This window comes from Ipomoea nil, unplaced genomic scaffold (assembly GCF_001879475.1).
Source record: "Ipomoea nil cultivar Tokyo-kokei standard unplaced genomic scaffold, Asagao_1.1 scaffold1298, whole genome shotgun sequence".
In the NCBI taxonomy this organism is placed as follows: domain Eukaryota; kingdom Viridiplantae; phylum Streptophyta; class Magnoliopsida; order Solanales; family Convolvulaceae; genus Ipomoea; species Ipomoea nil.
In genome coordinates this window covers 580178-594028 of record NW_017617726.1, presented here as the reverse complement: position 1 = coordinate 594028, position 13851 = coordinate 580178, and the positions used below count along the sequence as shown (strand labels likewise).

At 34.1% G+C, this 13851-nt stretch overlaps 2 protein-coding genes across 2 annotated transcripts; one reads left to right on the top strand and one right to left on the bottom strand.

Annotated features, from left to right (window-relative positions):
- Positions 1 to 304: 304 nt before the first annotated feature.
- LOC109184969 (p21-activated protein kinase-interacting protein 1-like) lies at positions 305 to 5072 on the bottom strand. The gene is made up of 8 exons (XM_019334966.1): positions 4922 to 5072; positions 3460 to 4159; positions 2746 to 3037; positions 2181 to 2309; positions 1433 to 1603; positions 1186 to 1323; positions 771 to 1008; positions 305 to 662 (listed from the first exon to the last, which is right to left on the bottom strand). The coding sequence occupies exons 2-4, from the start codon at positions 4105 to 4107 to the stop codon at positions 2287 to 2289; spliced, it is 963 nt and encodes a 320-aa protein (XP_019190511.1). The 5' UTR covers positions 4108 to 4159; positions 4922 to 5072; the 3' UTR covers positions 305 to 662; positions 771 to 1008; positions 1186 to 1323; positions 1433 to 1603; positions 2181 to 2286.
- A 7030-nt stretch (positions 5073 to 12102) lies between these two features.
- On the top strand, positions 12103 to 13477 carry LOC109184958. The gene is made up of 3 exons (XM_019334954.1): positions 12103 to 12613; positions 12782 to 13336; positions 13428 to 13477. Exons 1-3 carry the CDS (start codon positions 12103 to 12105, stop codon positions 13475 to 13477), a joined length of 1116 nt encoding a protein of 371 aa, XP_019190499.1.
- Positions 13478 to 13851: the final 374 nt, after the last annotated feature.

The following is a 13851-nucleotide window of genomic DNA, read 5'->3' as shown; positions in this document are numbered from 1 at the left end:
CGGCAGTTTGATACTCAACTTGGATATTCACATTTCTTTTTGTTTCATAGCATCATGTTGGTTATAATAATATATTGTAGGTTAATTAAAATTTTAAATATATCAAATATGAGTGCAAGTTTATTGTAATGATACTATAGGTTCATTAAAGTGGCATAAACTGACTAATTATCACTTCAATATATTCTTTTATATTTTGTTTATATAAATAAAATCAATGTACAAAAATTATATTGTTAAAAATATATTGAGATTTTTTTTTGTTTTGAAAACCAAAAGCAATACTTTATTAAATCAAATGGGCAATACAATTAGGAATATTCAAAATCCAACTAGGACCAGTTTGAGAACGAGTAGCTCTAGCCAAAGCATGAGCACACTGATTCACTGATCTTGGGACAAACTTAAAAGACACTATTTCAAAGTGTCATCGTAACGCCTTGCACTCACTAATCACACAGCCTGCGTATGAACGATCGATCTCAGAACAATTAAGTAGTCGGCACACTGTCTGACAATCTAATAGGATCATAACCTTTGCATAGCCTCGTTCCTTAACCCACGAGAGGGCTTCTTTGACCGCCACGGCTTCTGCTAGATAAGCATCATTAAGACACCAAACCGGGCCATTACTTGCTACCAAAAAATTATCATTGCTATCCCTAACCACACATCCAAAAAATGCTTGATTAGAATCCGGATAAACTGCTGTGTCAACATAAACTTTAACCACATCAGGGGGGAGGGGGAGGGGGAGGGGTGAGTGGTACCAGTATGAGACATTTGATTCAATTGCTGCCATGCACCAACAGTACGCTGCACCTCCAATTTAATTGCCATGTGATTCCATTCTATATGACTCCACACCACCTCATTCCTCCAACGCCAAATGATCCAGCAAAGAGAAATAATATGCAGTCTACTAATCTCATCACCTTGCATTATAATTCCACGCAACCATGCACCAAAATCTAATTCATCATTGGGGAGAAGAGCAACATGCAACTCCTGCCACAAGGGGATGACATAAGCACATTCACGTATTAGATGATTTAATGTTTCTGGCTGCTGAAGACAAAGAGGACACATTACATCCACTTCAACTCGTCGAGAAAAAAGAGTAGTTAAAGTTGGGATAATTTGGTGCATACATCTCCATAAAAAATATTTGACAGATGGTGGTACCTTTAGTTGCCAAATAAACTTCCATTGTTCATTCACATTTTGTCCATGGCCCTGCAAGTCAGTAAGAGCCTGGAAACCAAGCTTTACGGAGTACGAACCACGTATATCACCACGCCAACACCATTTATCATCAAAATCCTTAGCCACAGGAGTTTTAATAATAAGACCAACATCCCGGGAAAGAAACATATCATTTAGCAGACCAAGATTCCAATCTTGTGTGTCAGGGTGTAGGAGGTGAACTAACCTTCATATTCTGATCGTGCGTGTGAATGAAAGGATCTCCTTCATCCGGGAGCCAAGGTTGGTTCCAAATACAAGTGTTTCGCCCATCACCTATTCTTCGAAAGCAGCCCGACGCAACACTTCTTGCCCGGCTAAAATTGAGCGCCAACAATAACTGGGGGTTGGCCCCAATCTTTGCATCAAGAAAATCAACATGAGGGAAATATCTCGCCTTGTACAACCGGGCAGCTAAAGAGGATAGATTTGTTAATAATATCCAGCCTTGTTTCGCAAGCAAGGCCACATTAAAGCGGCTCAAACTCTTAAAACCGAGGCCTCCTTCGGACTTTGGACCACACATTCTGTTCCAAGCCATCCACCTTATTCCCCCACCTCGATTACCATTTGATTCCCACCAATACTTGTTCATCAACCGTTCAATACATTTAAATGACACCATATTAATTTATATTTTTAGTACATTGTTTCAATAATTATGTAATATTGACTTATAGTACTAACTTAATGAACATGTTGCAGTAACTTAAAAATTATTTATATGACTGAGACTAAACTAATATCTATAATAAGCTAATTACAATATCTAAGAGACTAAGCTAATTAATTATCTATAAGTTCTAGTCTAACTAAACTATTTTATTAAAAAAAAAAAGGAATATAGAATTATGTTAAAAATAAGATTCCACCAATTTCTCTTTCCAAATTTAGTGTTCCTTGAGTTGGTCTACTTCTGCGGCAATACAGCTTACCCCAAAATGCATCATAGAAGGGAGGGAAAGAGAAGATTGTGCAATTCAATCAAGCATTCTCAGCAAATGGTGGTGTGAGTATCAATCTGCTGCTCCGTCTTCTTGATCATTTGAAGCAGAATTTCCCATCTCAGAAGCAAAAGGAGAGGGAATATTGTAAGAAATGAAGCTATAACAATTTATGACAAAAAAATTACTGCAATCCTATATATATATATGCTTCACACCTCTATGTATTACACTTTTGAATAGACTATCTAGATATGATATGATAATCCACTATTGTAATTGCCCGCTTAGATAACTATGGAATAGAGAGATCAATGTCATCAAGCCATCAGATCAGTGAAGAGGACTGTCAATGGTAAAGGATAAGCAACAGCCATAATAAACAAATAGGAAATGGTAGAAAGTTGTAGCAATAACACTACAAAATTCATAAAAACCCTCTAAACAATAACTTAAAGCAGCAGCTTCTTGCACTATCACAAGTCAAAGTAAGAAGACAAGAATCCATGTGATTTGTATTGTTAATACAAAGTAATTCCTATATAAACTCACTCACATTTGATGGATGATCCAGCTAGACAAGTCAGCCTGGATTTTGTATTGGCCATTGCCAGTGGATTTGGTTTCTCTTTCCCTCCCATCCCCATGCGAACATCCCATACACATATGTTGCCATCTGATGATGCAGATGCTACTAAATATGGATACTCTCCATCATTGTTGGAGAGAACAACAATGCCTTTAACACGGGCTGAATGTGCATCATCAATCCTGTGTGCCACTTTTCCACTTTTTGTATCCCATGCCGTAATATTCCTGTCCTCTCCTCCAGTAAACAATATACCACCCTGCAAAATATCACTTCAGTTTCAGAACATATTCAAATAACATGAGACAATAATAAAGGAGAGGAATAGCTTAACAATCTGGTTTTAACTTTAAACAGAACCTTAAAATACACAACTAGTATTTGCTAATAAATGACAAGAATTTTCAACTCAGTTACATGGATTTTACAGCATATGCAACATTGTAATAGGAATTTCCAAACACCTCCATAACTCACTTTTTTCGAAATCTGCAACTTCCAATCATACAAGCAGTATGTTCTTAGAACAGAATGAAATTCAGCAAGTAGCCATAAAATTGTTTATATGAAATTCAAAGCAAGCTAAAGACCGAAGCTTTACACTCACACATATGTTATAAATATAAAAGCAGGACATTAAAATTCATAGATATGATATGAAGAACACAGTGCAGAAATCACCTCTCCTGGGGCAGCACAGAGAACTCGCTTCGCATTATTAAATTCCAAAACTGTTCTTGGACAGTACCCAAGCTCGAGGACTGAAACTTTTTCATCCATAACCATGTATAATGTTTTGCCAGTTTCGTTAAATTTCAGGATAGAGACTTCTTTGCCCAAGCTGTAGTAAAAACTCCTCCTCCCTCTCTCCAAATCAACCATAGCTAAACATTCATCTCGGCCCACCGAGCACACCAGCCCCCCTGAGGGGTGGATAGAAAGGGAATTGATGCCTTTTCGGTGAACCTTCACAGTTTTGAGGTGAACAAAGGGATCGGTGTCGTAGATGGAGACTGAGCCGTCGTCAGCAGCGGATATAAGGTTGCGCGGGAAAGAGAGGGACGGAGGGGTGTAGAATGCGAGGGAATTGATGGTGGCAGATTCGTGGAGGGAGCCGATTTCGGAGCAAGTGGAGAGGTCGTAGATTTTAATGGTGTCATCGGAGCCACCAGAGACGGCAGCGGAGCCGGAAACGTCGGCACATTTGATGGTGGAGAGGTGGGAAGGGAAGGAGAAGAGGGGAATTAGATCAAAGCTTTGAAGGTCCTTCGGAGATTTCAGTTTGAATCCCCATATGAAACGCTCGTACGAACCGGCGATTAAACTCATGGATTTTCCAGATTCGAATGAAGAAGTCCTCTTGTTTGTTCTCTACAAAACCCTGAAGAAGAGGAAGAGAAGGGTTTAATAAGAAAAAATAAATGCAATTATGAAATTGCCTTTGTATACTCTTCAAAACTTTTAAAATTATAGATTTTAATAAATTTTTATTAACTTTCATGGAATCATTCTAAACTTTTGGAAACTTTATAACTTATAACCGATCAAAAAAATTGACCGGTCAGTTATATCAGTTACCAAAAAACCGAACATTGACATGAAAAATGCAAGTACCAAATACCAAATCACACGCAAACTGCCAAAGTCACAAACAAATACTAATATACTAATACAAATCCAAATACTACAAACTTACAAAGTCAAATTCACAATGTCAATGCCAAACTGCCAAGTCTTAACATTGTATATTAGTAAATAGTAATAACAGTACAAAGTGTTAAACACACTACCTGGAACCAGCCAGTGCCAAAAAGAAAAAAAGTCAAAGTGTTAATCACACTGCCTGGAGCCCTGGAAGAACGCGGTGTCACAAACAATATAATACAACAGAATTAATGCACTACAGTATAACACACCGGTTAATTATATTGTTTTTTAAAAGAGGTTAATTATATTATCTAATTAAATAATTAAATAAATTATATAATCTGACCCTAAAAAGTTAAGTAATTGACTGTTAGTTCACATGCAAATTGGTTTTAAAACTTAACAATAACAACAACAACAACAATGCAAACATCTATGCCTTCTCTAAACTATTTTATGCTTGATAAAGACTAATTAAATACTTAATTAAACATACTTAAGTGAGGACCGTGAGGCTGAGGTGAGATGGCTTACTCACGCGGAGAGCAGTAGTCAGTAGATGACTGACTGGCGGCGAGCCGGTGAGGCTGAGGTGAGGTGAGAGCCGAGAGGAGGAGAGGGCGTAGGAGAAGCAGAAGCCCAGAATAGACTATCTGATTAGGGATTTAGGGTTTTAAGGTAGGGTGGTTTCAAAGAAAAAAAAAAAAAAAAGGATTTTAGGGTAGGGAATATAAATACTCCTTATATAATTAGATTTTGGATTGGGTTATGGTATATCATGTATGGGCTTGGGCTGGCAATATTGGATTGGTCTAATGGTTCATGTCTACATCTACAATCTACAATTATAATAAGAGCCAATAATGTTAAGCCCTTAACTGAAATAAAAAAAATGTATCTACTACTTGTTTCTTAAAATGAATGGTTCATAGTATTTTGATTTTAGTATTTTTAATGAATTTTCTTATTTACCCTTTATTATATTATTTTCTTTCCTTAAATAACTTTAAATTCCGTTAGTATAAACTTTATTAACGGAATATTCCGTTAATTATTTATTATTCTTAACTTACTCATTAATTTCTATAAGAAAGGTCTTAGGTTCGAACCTCATTTCAATTAGAATTAGCATAATTGTTAAACATATACTACGAATATGTTAAAATGTATTAAAAAATAAAATATAAAATTTAACATAAACTTTGGTCAAATAATTAGCCCGACTAAATACATAGCATTCAATGATTATAAATCAGGAACTTTGATAATCATTTGATTTTATTTCATTAAAAATAATAAATTTAAGTTCAGTTTTTTTTTTTTTTTCGTTTAATTAATCTTCTTTTGATTATTAAGAACAAAACTTAATATTTCAATTATGCTTTTATCAATGTATGAAAACTTCTAAAGAAATTTGCAAGTTAATTTTTACTATATTATTATAACAATATCTATTGTAACCTTATATTTTGAATTATTTATTATCATCATCTATTGACAGCAATTGTCATTGACAAACTCTCAAAACAATTTGTGTCAACAACGAATGAAAATTTTTAAAAAAAAAATCAATGATTTCATTATTGTGAATGAAAAGTATGTACGCCACTTTATTCAATCGTTATGCCGTGGAACTGTGTCCACCTTGCAATGTGGACACAGTTCTATGTTCATAATTACTGAACTATATGTTCATAATTACAAAGCTATATATTCATAATTTTTTAATTTCATATTCATAATTATTGAACTCTATATTCACAATTACAGAACTTTATGTTAATAATTATTGAACTATATGTTCATAATTATAAAGCTATATATTCATAATTTGTTAACTTCATATTCACAATTATTGAATCTCTATATTCATAATTACAAAACAATATGTTCATAATTATGTTCACAACTTTATGTTCATAATTTTTGAATTTCAGTTTGAACCCCCATATGTAATGCTCGTATGATCCCGCGATTAGACTCATGGATTTCCCAGAGTGAAAAAGTCCGAATCGACTTTGTTTGTTCTCTATAAAATCCAGAAGAAGAAGAACAAGGGTTTAATAAGAAGAAGTAAAGGGAAAATATCACTTTTTCTCCTTGAGTTATATACTTATAGTACTTTTTCTCCCTAAATTATTTAAGTGTCTCTTTTTTTTTCTTAAAATGTTAAATGGACATATTTACCTTTAAAATAAATATTTCATTGTCCAACAAATTATTACTATAATTTGGTTCAAACCAAACAGATACTATAGCAACCAAACCAAAATATTTTAATTACAATTTAGAATCAAAATGCGATATTTAGAGTTTATTTAAATCGCAAACCGGAATGGCCGGTTCATGTTCCGAACTGAAAAAATAAAATACATTTATTGTTGAATTTAGACTATTTTAAAATAAATAAATAAAATAAAATTTTAAAATAAAGACGGTTCAACATCGCGAACCTGATCCGGAACCGCCGGTTCACGGTTCATGATCCAGTTTTTTTGGTTCATAAATTTAATAAATTGAAATTCAAATATTGGGTTCTAGATCTTAATCATAACCGAAAACTTTTAATTCGATTGCTATAGTGTCCGGTTTAGTTCGAACCAAACCGTGATCATTGCTACATATACACAATAATTTGTTGGAGAAATAAAATAAATAAAATGTTTACTTTAATGGTAGAAATGTCAATTTAATATATCAGTGGGAAAAATTACCACTTTTAAAATAATTGAGGGAGGCAAATGTGCTTACATAAATAATTGAGGGGGAAAAAATGCTATAAGTATATAACTTAGGAGGAAAAAGTGTCATTTTCCCAAAAGTAAATGCAATTACGTAATGGTATTTGCACCACCCTTTACTCAAAAAGTGGTCGATCTGGTAATTATGGACACGATAGGTTAACACAACACGAAATCGGACACGAAAATAACGGGTTAGTATTTAGCCTTAACGGGTCCCGCGTCGTTAACGGATCGATTCGTTAAGGACCCATTTTGTTTCGTACCTTAACGGGTCAACCCGTTAAACCTGTTAAGAACTCATTTAATCCGTTGTTATTATCGTATTAACCCGTTAACACGAACCCGTTTCCACAAACCTGTTTATAACCCGTTAAGAACCATTGCCATGAATGAGATTATAAAAGATGTTATGAACATGACTAAAGATGAATTTACTACATTAAGCAAAGATCCTACACCAATTATTGATGTCCAACAATTTGAAATTTGAATTTTTATTTGCAAATAGCACTTTTATATTTGTATCACCTATAAAGCTATTACACCTATTAAATGGGTGGTGTAAATAGAAAAAAGGGTAGTGCAAATAGAATTTCACATACGATTGCTATTTGGGGTGTATTCAATCAAGACTTTTGTGCACTTACTCTTAAAATAATAGATTTTAATAAATTTTTATTCACTTTCATAAAGTTATTCTAAACTTTTGTACACTTTAGAGTATAAAATTCTACATAAAAAACATTCCTAGAATTTAATTAACTTTTATTACAATCCTTTCTATTTTAAAAAGGTTACAAAAGTCAAAATAATTCTAAAGTGAATACATCCATAGAGCAACCTCAATTGTAGAGATCTTGTTTAAGTGTTTTCCAGGCCAAATAGGAGGGACAAGGAAGAGAGAAGAGAAAAGAGGAGGAAAAGGAAAAAAAAAATAAATAAAAAAAAATCGACAAATAAATAAATAAACTGCCATTTACGCGACCAGCTGGACACATCAGTTCCTTTCATGCGCAAAATCAACGCCAGTTTTCTCTCCTCATCCCATTCTGTGGACCCCACAAAAAAAAAAAAAAAAAAAACCGTTTACTAACAAAAAATTGTTCTTGTTTTCTGTTTTCTAATTTTTTAGTTTTCATTCTCTGTTATATTCTCTGTTTTTTGTTTAGAGAACTTGTTTACTAACACTTATTTTTTCAAAGTTGAAACAAGCTATAAATCAGTGACAAACAAAAAAGCCAAGGACAACAGACAGTGACCGTCAGTGTCAAATGTCTTTCAGCAAATAAGGTGATCAATTAAATTTTCTTTTGTCAAATCAAATATCAAATATAGGTATAATGTTTAATGTTATTATGGGTAACCATAGGCGGACCTAGTGTGGGGGCAGCTGCCCCCACTCCCCCCACCCCACCTCTTTATATATCTACTATCTACTATACTAATAAGAGCCCAAGAGAGTTAGGCCTATAATGGGTAGAAAAAATGGCGGTCAAATTTTTTAATCAAATGAATGGCTCAGATTGATCAGATTTTAATTTTTCCTTGAGATTTCCTAATTTATCCTTAATGAATATGATTATCCGTTAACTTTTCCGTTAAATATTATCTTTTCCGTTAGTTTCTGTTAGTTCACCGTTAACTTACTCATTGATTTCAATAAGAAAGGTCTTAGGTTCGAACCCCATCTCAATCAAAGTTGGCATAATTAGTAATCTATTTTACTCTTATTAAATTATTAAATAGTAATTTAGTAGCTACAACAAAAAATAATACATATGCATTTCTTTATTTTAGAATTATGTGTCTACAATGTCTTTATTCGAAAAATTAAAAAAAAAAATATTCATTATCAATAAATTAAATAAGAGAAATAATTTCATTAGTTATATTGTCTTTATTTTTCTCCAATATAAAAATTAGTTACATTCAAATTCATCACTTGACTATATTCGCTACATTGTCCCTACAATGTCTTTATTAAAAAAAAAAATTCATTATCAATAAATTAATTAAGAGAAATAATTTTATTAGTTATATTGTCTTTATATTTCTCCAATGTAAAATTCTTTACATTCAAATTCATCAATTGATTATATTCACTACATTGTCTATTATTTTTTTTGTGCACTATTTTTTAATTAAATATCAAAGTTATAATACAAAATAATGTCATATATTTATTTACAAAATATTTTATTAATACCATGAAAAAAATTAAAAAATATATAATTAATAAAGTCAATCATATTAACTACTTAATTGAGAGATTTGTTAACAAAGAGAGTATTCAAATCACACAACAAATTGAAGTGAGAACTATCTCGCAATGTCCTTGTTTAACAATCAAGAGTTAGCGGTTAGCGCTTGGATTATATTAGCGGATTTGACAAGCGAATTATATCAATGTTTGGTAAAAAAATATTTGAAAAAATTAACTGTTTAGATTAACATGTAAAATGACTTAAGAGTATACATATATTTAATAATAATAATAATAATAATAATAATAATAATAATAATAATAATAATAATAATAATAATTGTTTTAAAAAAATAAAAATATATAATTAAGCCAATCATATTAACTACTTGGGGGATTTATTGACAAAAAGAGTATTCAAATCACGCAACAAATTGAAGTGGGAAACTATCTCGCAATGTCCTTGTTGGCAATCAGCAGTTAGCTCTTCAATATTAGTATATATATTTAATATTTTATGCCCTAATTTTTATTTGCTCTCCCTTATGTCCTGTATTTGGTTTCAACCATACCTATACAAATATTTTATTGACAATTATAATCAATCTTGACTATATTATCTTGCATTTGTAAACTTAGAATTGCCTATTTAAATACGCAAATTTAACATTCAATTATCTATGCATGAACAATTCCAATATAATCTTGCCTTGATATACTTTCAAGGACTTATTTAAAAAAAAAAAAAAACATTGTGCATTATCTCAATCGCGCAATGCGCGTAAAAAACTAGTATGTATGTATATGTATACATATATAGCATGAAATGTTATATAAAATATATATTTATGTTGAAAATGTTAATAGTTTAAGTAGCTTAGTTGGTTGAATTTTATATTTTAAGTTTTAAAAGGTTTATGTCATGGGTTCAAATCTCATTAGTAACACTTTTAATTATCTTCTCTTTTTCATTTCTTCACAAGATAAATTAAATATTTGTAGTCTACTTTTTATGAATCATTTAATTAAGAGTAAATACCCAAAATGGTCCATCGACTATAGCTAAATTCACAATTTAGTCCTCAACTATTAATTTCAACGAATTTAGTCCTTAAGTTTCCAAATTTGACCCAATTTCGTTCTCCATTAAATCCACCGTTTACTAACCGTGAAATCTGAGGGCAGAGTAGTAATCTCACCTCCTTCCTGCAATTTCTCCCTTCACCTGGTCGTTATAAGCGGTAGAAAACCCCTTATTGCTATTCATTATCTTCACAACCCTAATTTCACATTCTCTCTTCACCGTCGTCTTCTTCAACGAGATGCATCCTAAGTACAGGGAAGACAGTTATGGTTCCTCAAGCAACCACTCAATGTTTCAACACGGTGAAGTAATGTCGAATATGCGTTGTCATTGTGGTGAATCGTTGAAGCTACGCACCTCCATAAACTCTAAGTCATCAACTCCATTTTCCTCATTCTCATACTCATTATCTAACTCATCTGCAGAATACCCCTTTTTCCCAATCAGAATCATCCTCATCTCCACTGATCCCATATCTCAACTAACTTTGGTCTCAGTCTCACATCATAGTTTAGTAATCTCCAAGCATCATCATCTGTTAGCAATTCTACTAGTGTTGTCTTCCTTCTTATACCCTACTTCATAAACCTTGTCCTTTAATGTCATCATGCCCCACTCATCTGAATTCAATTCAACAAAGCTTTTAACTCTACCATCCAGATATCTAGGTGGGTTACTTTGGTCTATTCTGCCCCCATATCTTAACTTCAGACAGAATTTGCACCCTAACAATCAAGTAAAGCAGAAAAAATAAGCAAACATGGGGTCAAACAAAGCACTTAAATAATTCCCTCCACTAACAGTCAAGTAAAGCAGTTTAATAATGCACTAAAAGCCAATTAAAAACAGCTGGAATGACAAGTAAATTTAAGTAAACTAATGTACTACACAGTTTAATAATCCACTAAACTATACACACTACCTAAAAGGTAAACAAAGCAAGTGCATGGTCCCATGCTTAATTGTTTGAAAATGACTTCACTCTGGATTTCATAGTATACAACAAACATTCGTGGACCCCCATGCTTAAAGCAAACTTTTCACATAATAAATCAACAAATATTTTGTTTGAAACAATAAATCAACAGGTATAAACAAGATATACATCAATAACTTAACACTACCCACTGGTCCCCATAGTTCCCTACCACCATTCATGGTCACCGTAAATAAAATCCTAGTGTACAGACAACTCAAAGTCTAAATTTCGACTATTAATACGCATAGAAAAATGTACCTAGTGAACTGCTTCCATGACTAGTACGACCTTGCGCTCCTAGCCACGCCATGTACACCAAGATATGTCGAATTCTGATGAAGTAATACACAGCTCAATCATCTTTAATCCTCTCTCAAACATCTCAAATAATGCAGCAACTTGCAGCTGTCCAGTCCAGCTCAGCTCAGCTCTTCTCTGCTTTGCTTTCTTTCTTAGCTTAATAATAAGTCAGGGACCTATTGGTCTTTTCCCTTTCCCTTGGCAGTTATAACGGCTTGTCTATATAGCCTATGAAATGTAAAGCTGTAGACTAGTCAGTAGATTCACTTTCTTCTTTCAGCTTGTAGACACATGAACTCATGAACTCTCTTCATCTTCTTCAATGGAATACACACTGCTTCTCTTCTAATCTTTGAGGTTTCTCAACATGGTATCAGAGCGTCACCGGAGCTACGCCGCGGTGATTACGGCGGAGACTGAAACCGGTGATGAAAAAGGTGGCGAGCAAGCTACGTCATCCGATCGCATTCCGATGAACTCTAGCCCTGTTCAGCTCGTGGATGAGTTTCACGACCCTATGTACTTGCATGTGACGGAAAATCCTAACCTCGTGCTCGCCTCTCCTCCTTTGTCAGAAGTCAATTATGCAACGTGGAGTAGATCGATGAGAATTGCTCTCGAAGTTAAAAATAAATACGGATTCGTTGACGGAAGCATAGCAAGTCCTGCAGAGTCCGATCCGAGATTTCCGATCTGGAGGAGATGCAACAATATTGTATGCTCCTGGATCTTCAAGTCCCTTAGCCCTACGATTGCAGAGGGAGTGCTGTATTTCGAAGTTGCGGCTGAAATCTGGAGTGTTCTTAAGAAAAGATACTCTCAGGTCGATGCTCACAGAATTGCGGAACTGCAAAATGAGATCTACAGAAGCACTCAAGGTAACCTTTCGATTAATGAATATTTCACTAAATCTAATGCGCTATGGGTCCAGATGAACGCTATGAGACCAATCCCTTAATGTGAGTGTGTGCCGAGGTGCTCATGCACACTCATTACCAAGATTCAGAAGGAAAAACAGGAAGATCAGATTATTCATTTCCTGGAAGGACTTAATGAAGAGTATGAGAACATTAAGTCCGGAGTTTTGGTTATGGATCCTATCCCTGCTATGGAGAAGGTCCTTAATATGGCCCTCAAGATGGAAAGGAAGCTTAGAAACTCTGGCATCATGAAGAATCCCGATTTGATTCAATCTAATGCTATGCAGAACATAACTGTACAGAACTCAGATGACCAATCCACTGTGGCTGTTGCAACTTCCTTTAACAAAAAGAAGTTCAGCAATAATTCTGGGAAGAATGTTCCTAAGTGTGTGTTCTGTGGGAAATTAGGACACACGATTGAGAAGTGTTACAAGAAGCATGGTTTCCCACCAGGGTGGATTCCAGGTTATAAATCTAAGGATAAACAAGCTCAAGAGACTCAGCCTGCTTCTGTGAACCAAGTTGGAGATGTAGGCCTCACTGCTGAACAGTTTCAAAGGCTTGTGAGTTTGTTGCAGAGCCAAAGCCAAGGGGGTCATTCATCTAATAATGTTGTGACAGTGTCTAACACTGGAATCAACTCAGATTCCATGAAGATTGCAGAGAAACATAATGAAGGCAAGTTCATTTTTAATCCTCATGTCAATACTGTGTTAAATTCTCTTGATGTTTGGATTTTAGATTCTGGTGCAACTGGTCATATCACTAGTTCTTTGGACTACTTTGAATCTTATTATGTTGTTCATGGAGTATCAGTAAGGCTGCCTAATGGGGAGACAGTTGGTGTTACTCACATTGGGAATATTAAACTTCACATGGATATGATGTTGAAAAATGTGTTGTTTATTCCATCTTTTTCCTTTAATATTGTTTCTGCTAGCAAGCTGGTAAGAGAATCAGGATATAAGATTATTATTGGGGCTGATTGCTGTGATGTTCAGGGCCATCTTGGGAGGGTGGATGGTTTTGCTAAAGAGAAAGGAGGATTATATCTGCTCTCCAACCCTCCTGTCAGGAAGAAGGTCCATTCTGTTCAGTTTGCTAATAACTCCAATGTAATGACTTGTAGTAGTCTTTCTGCTGAGATATGGCACAATAGGCTGGGTCATTACCCAATGAATAAGATACAAATG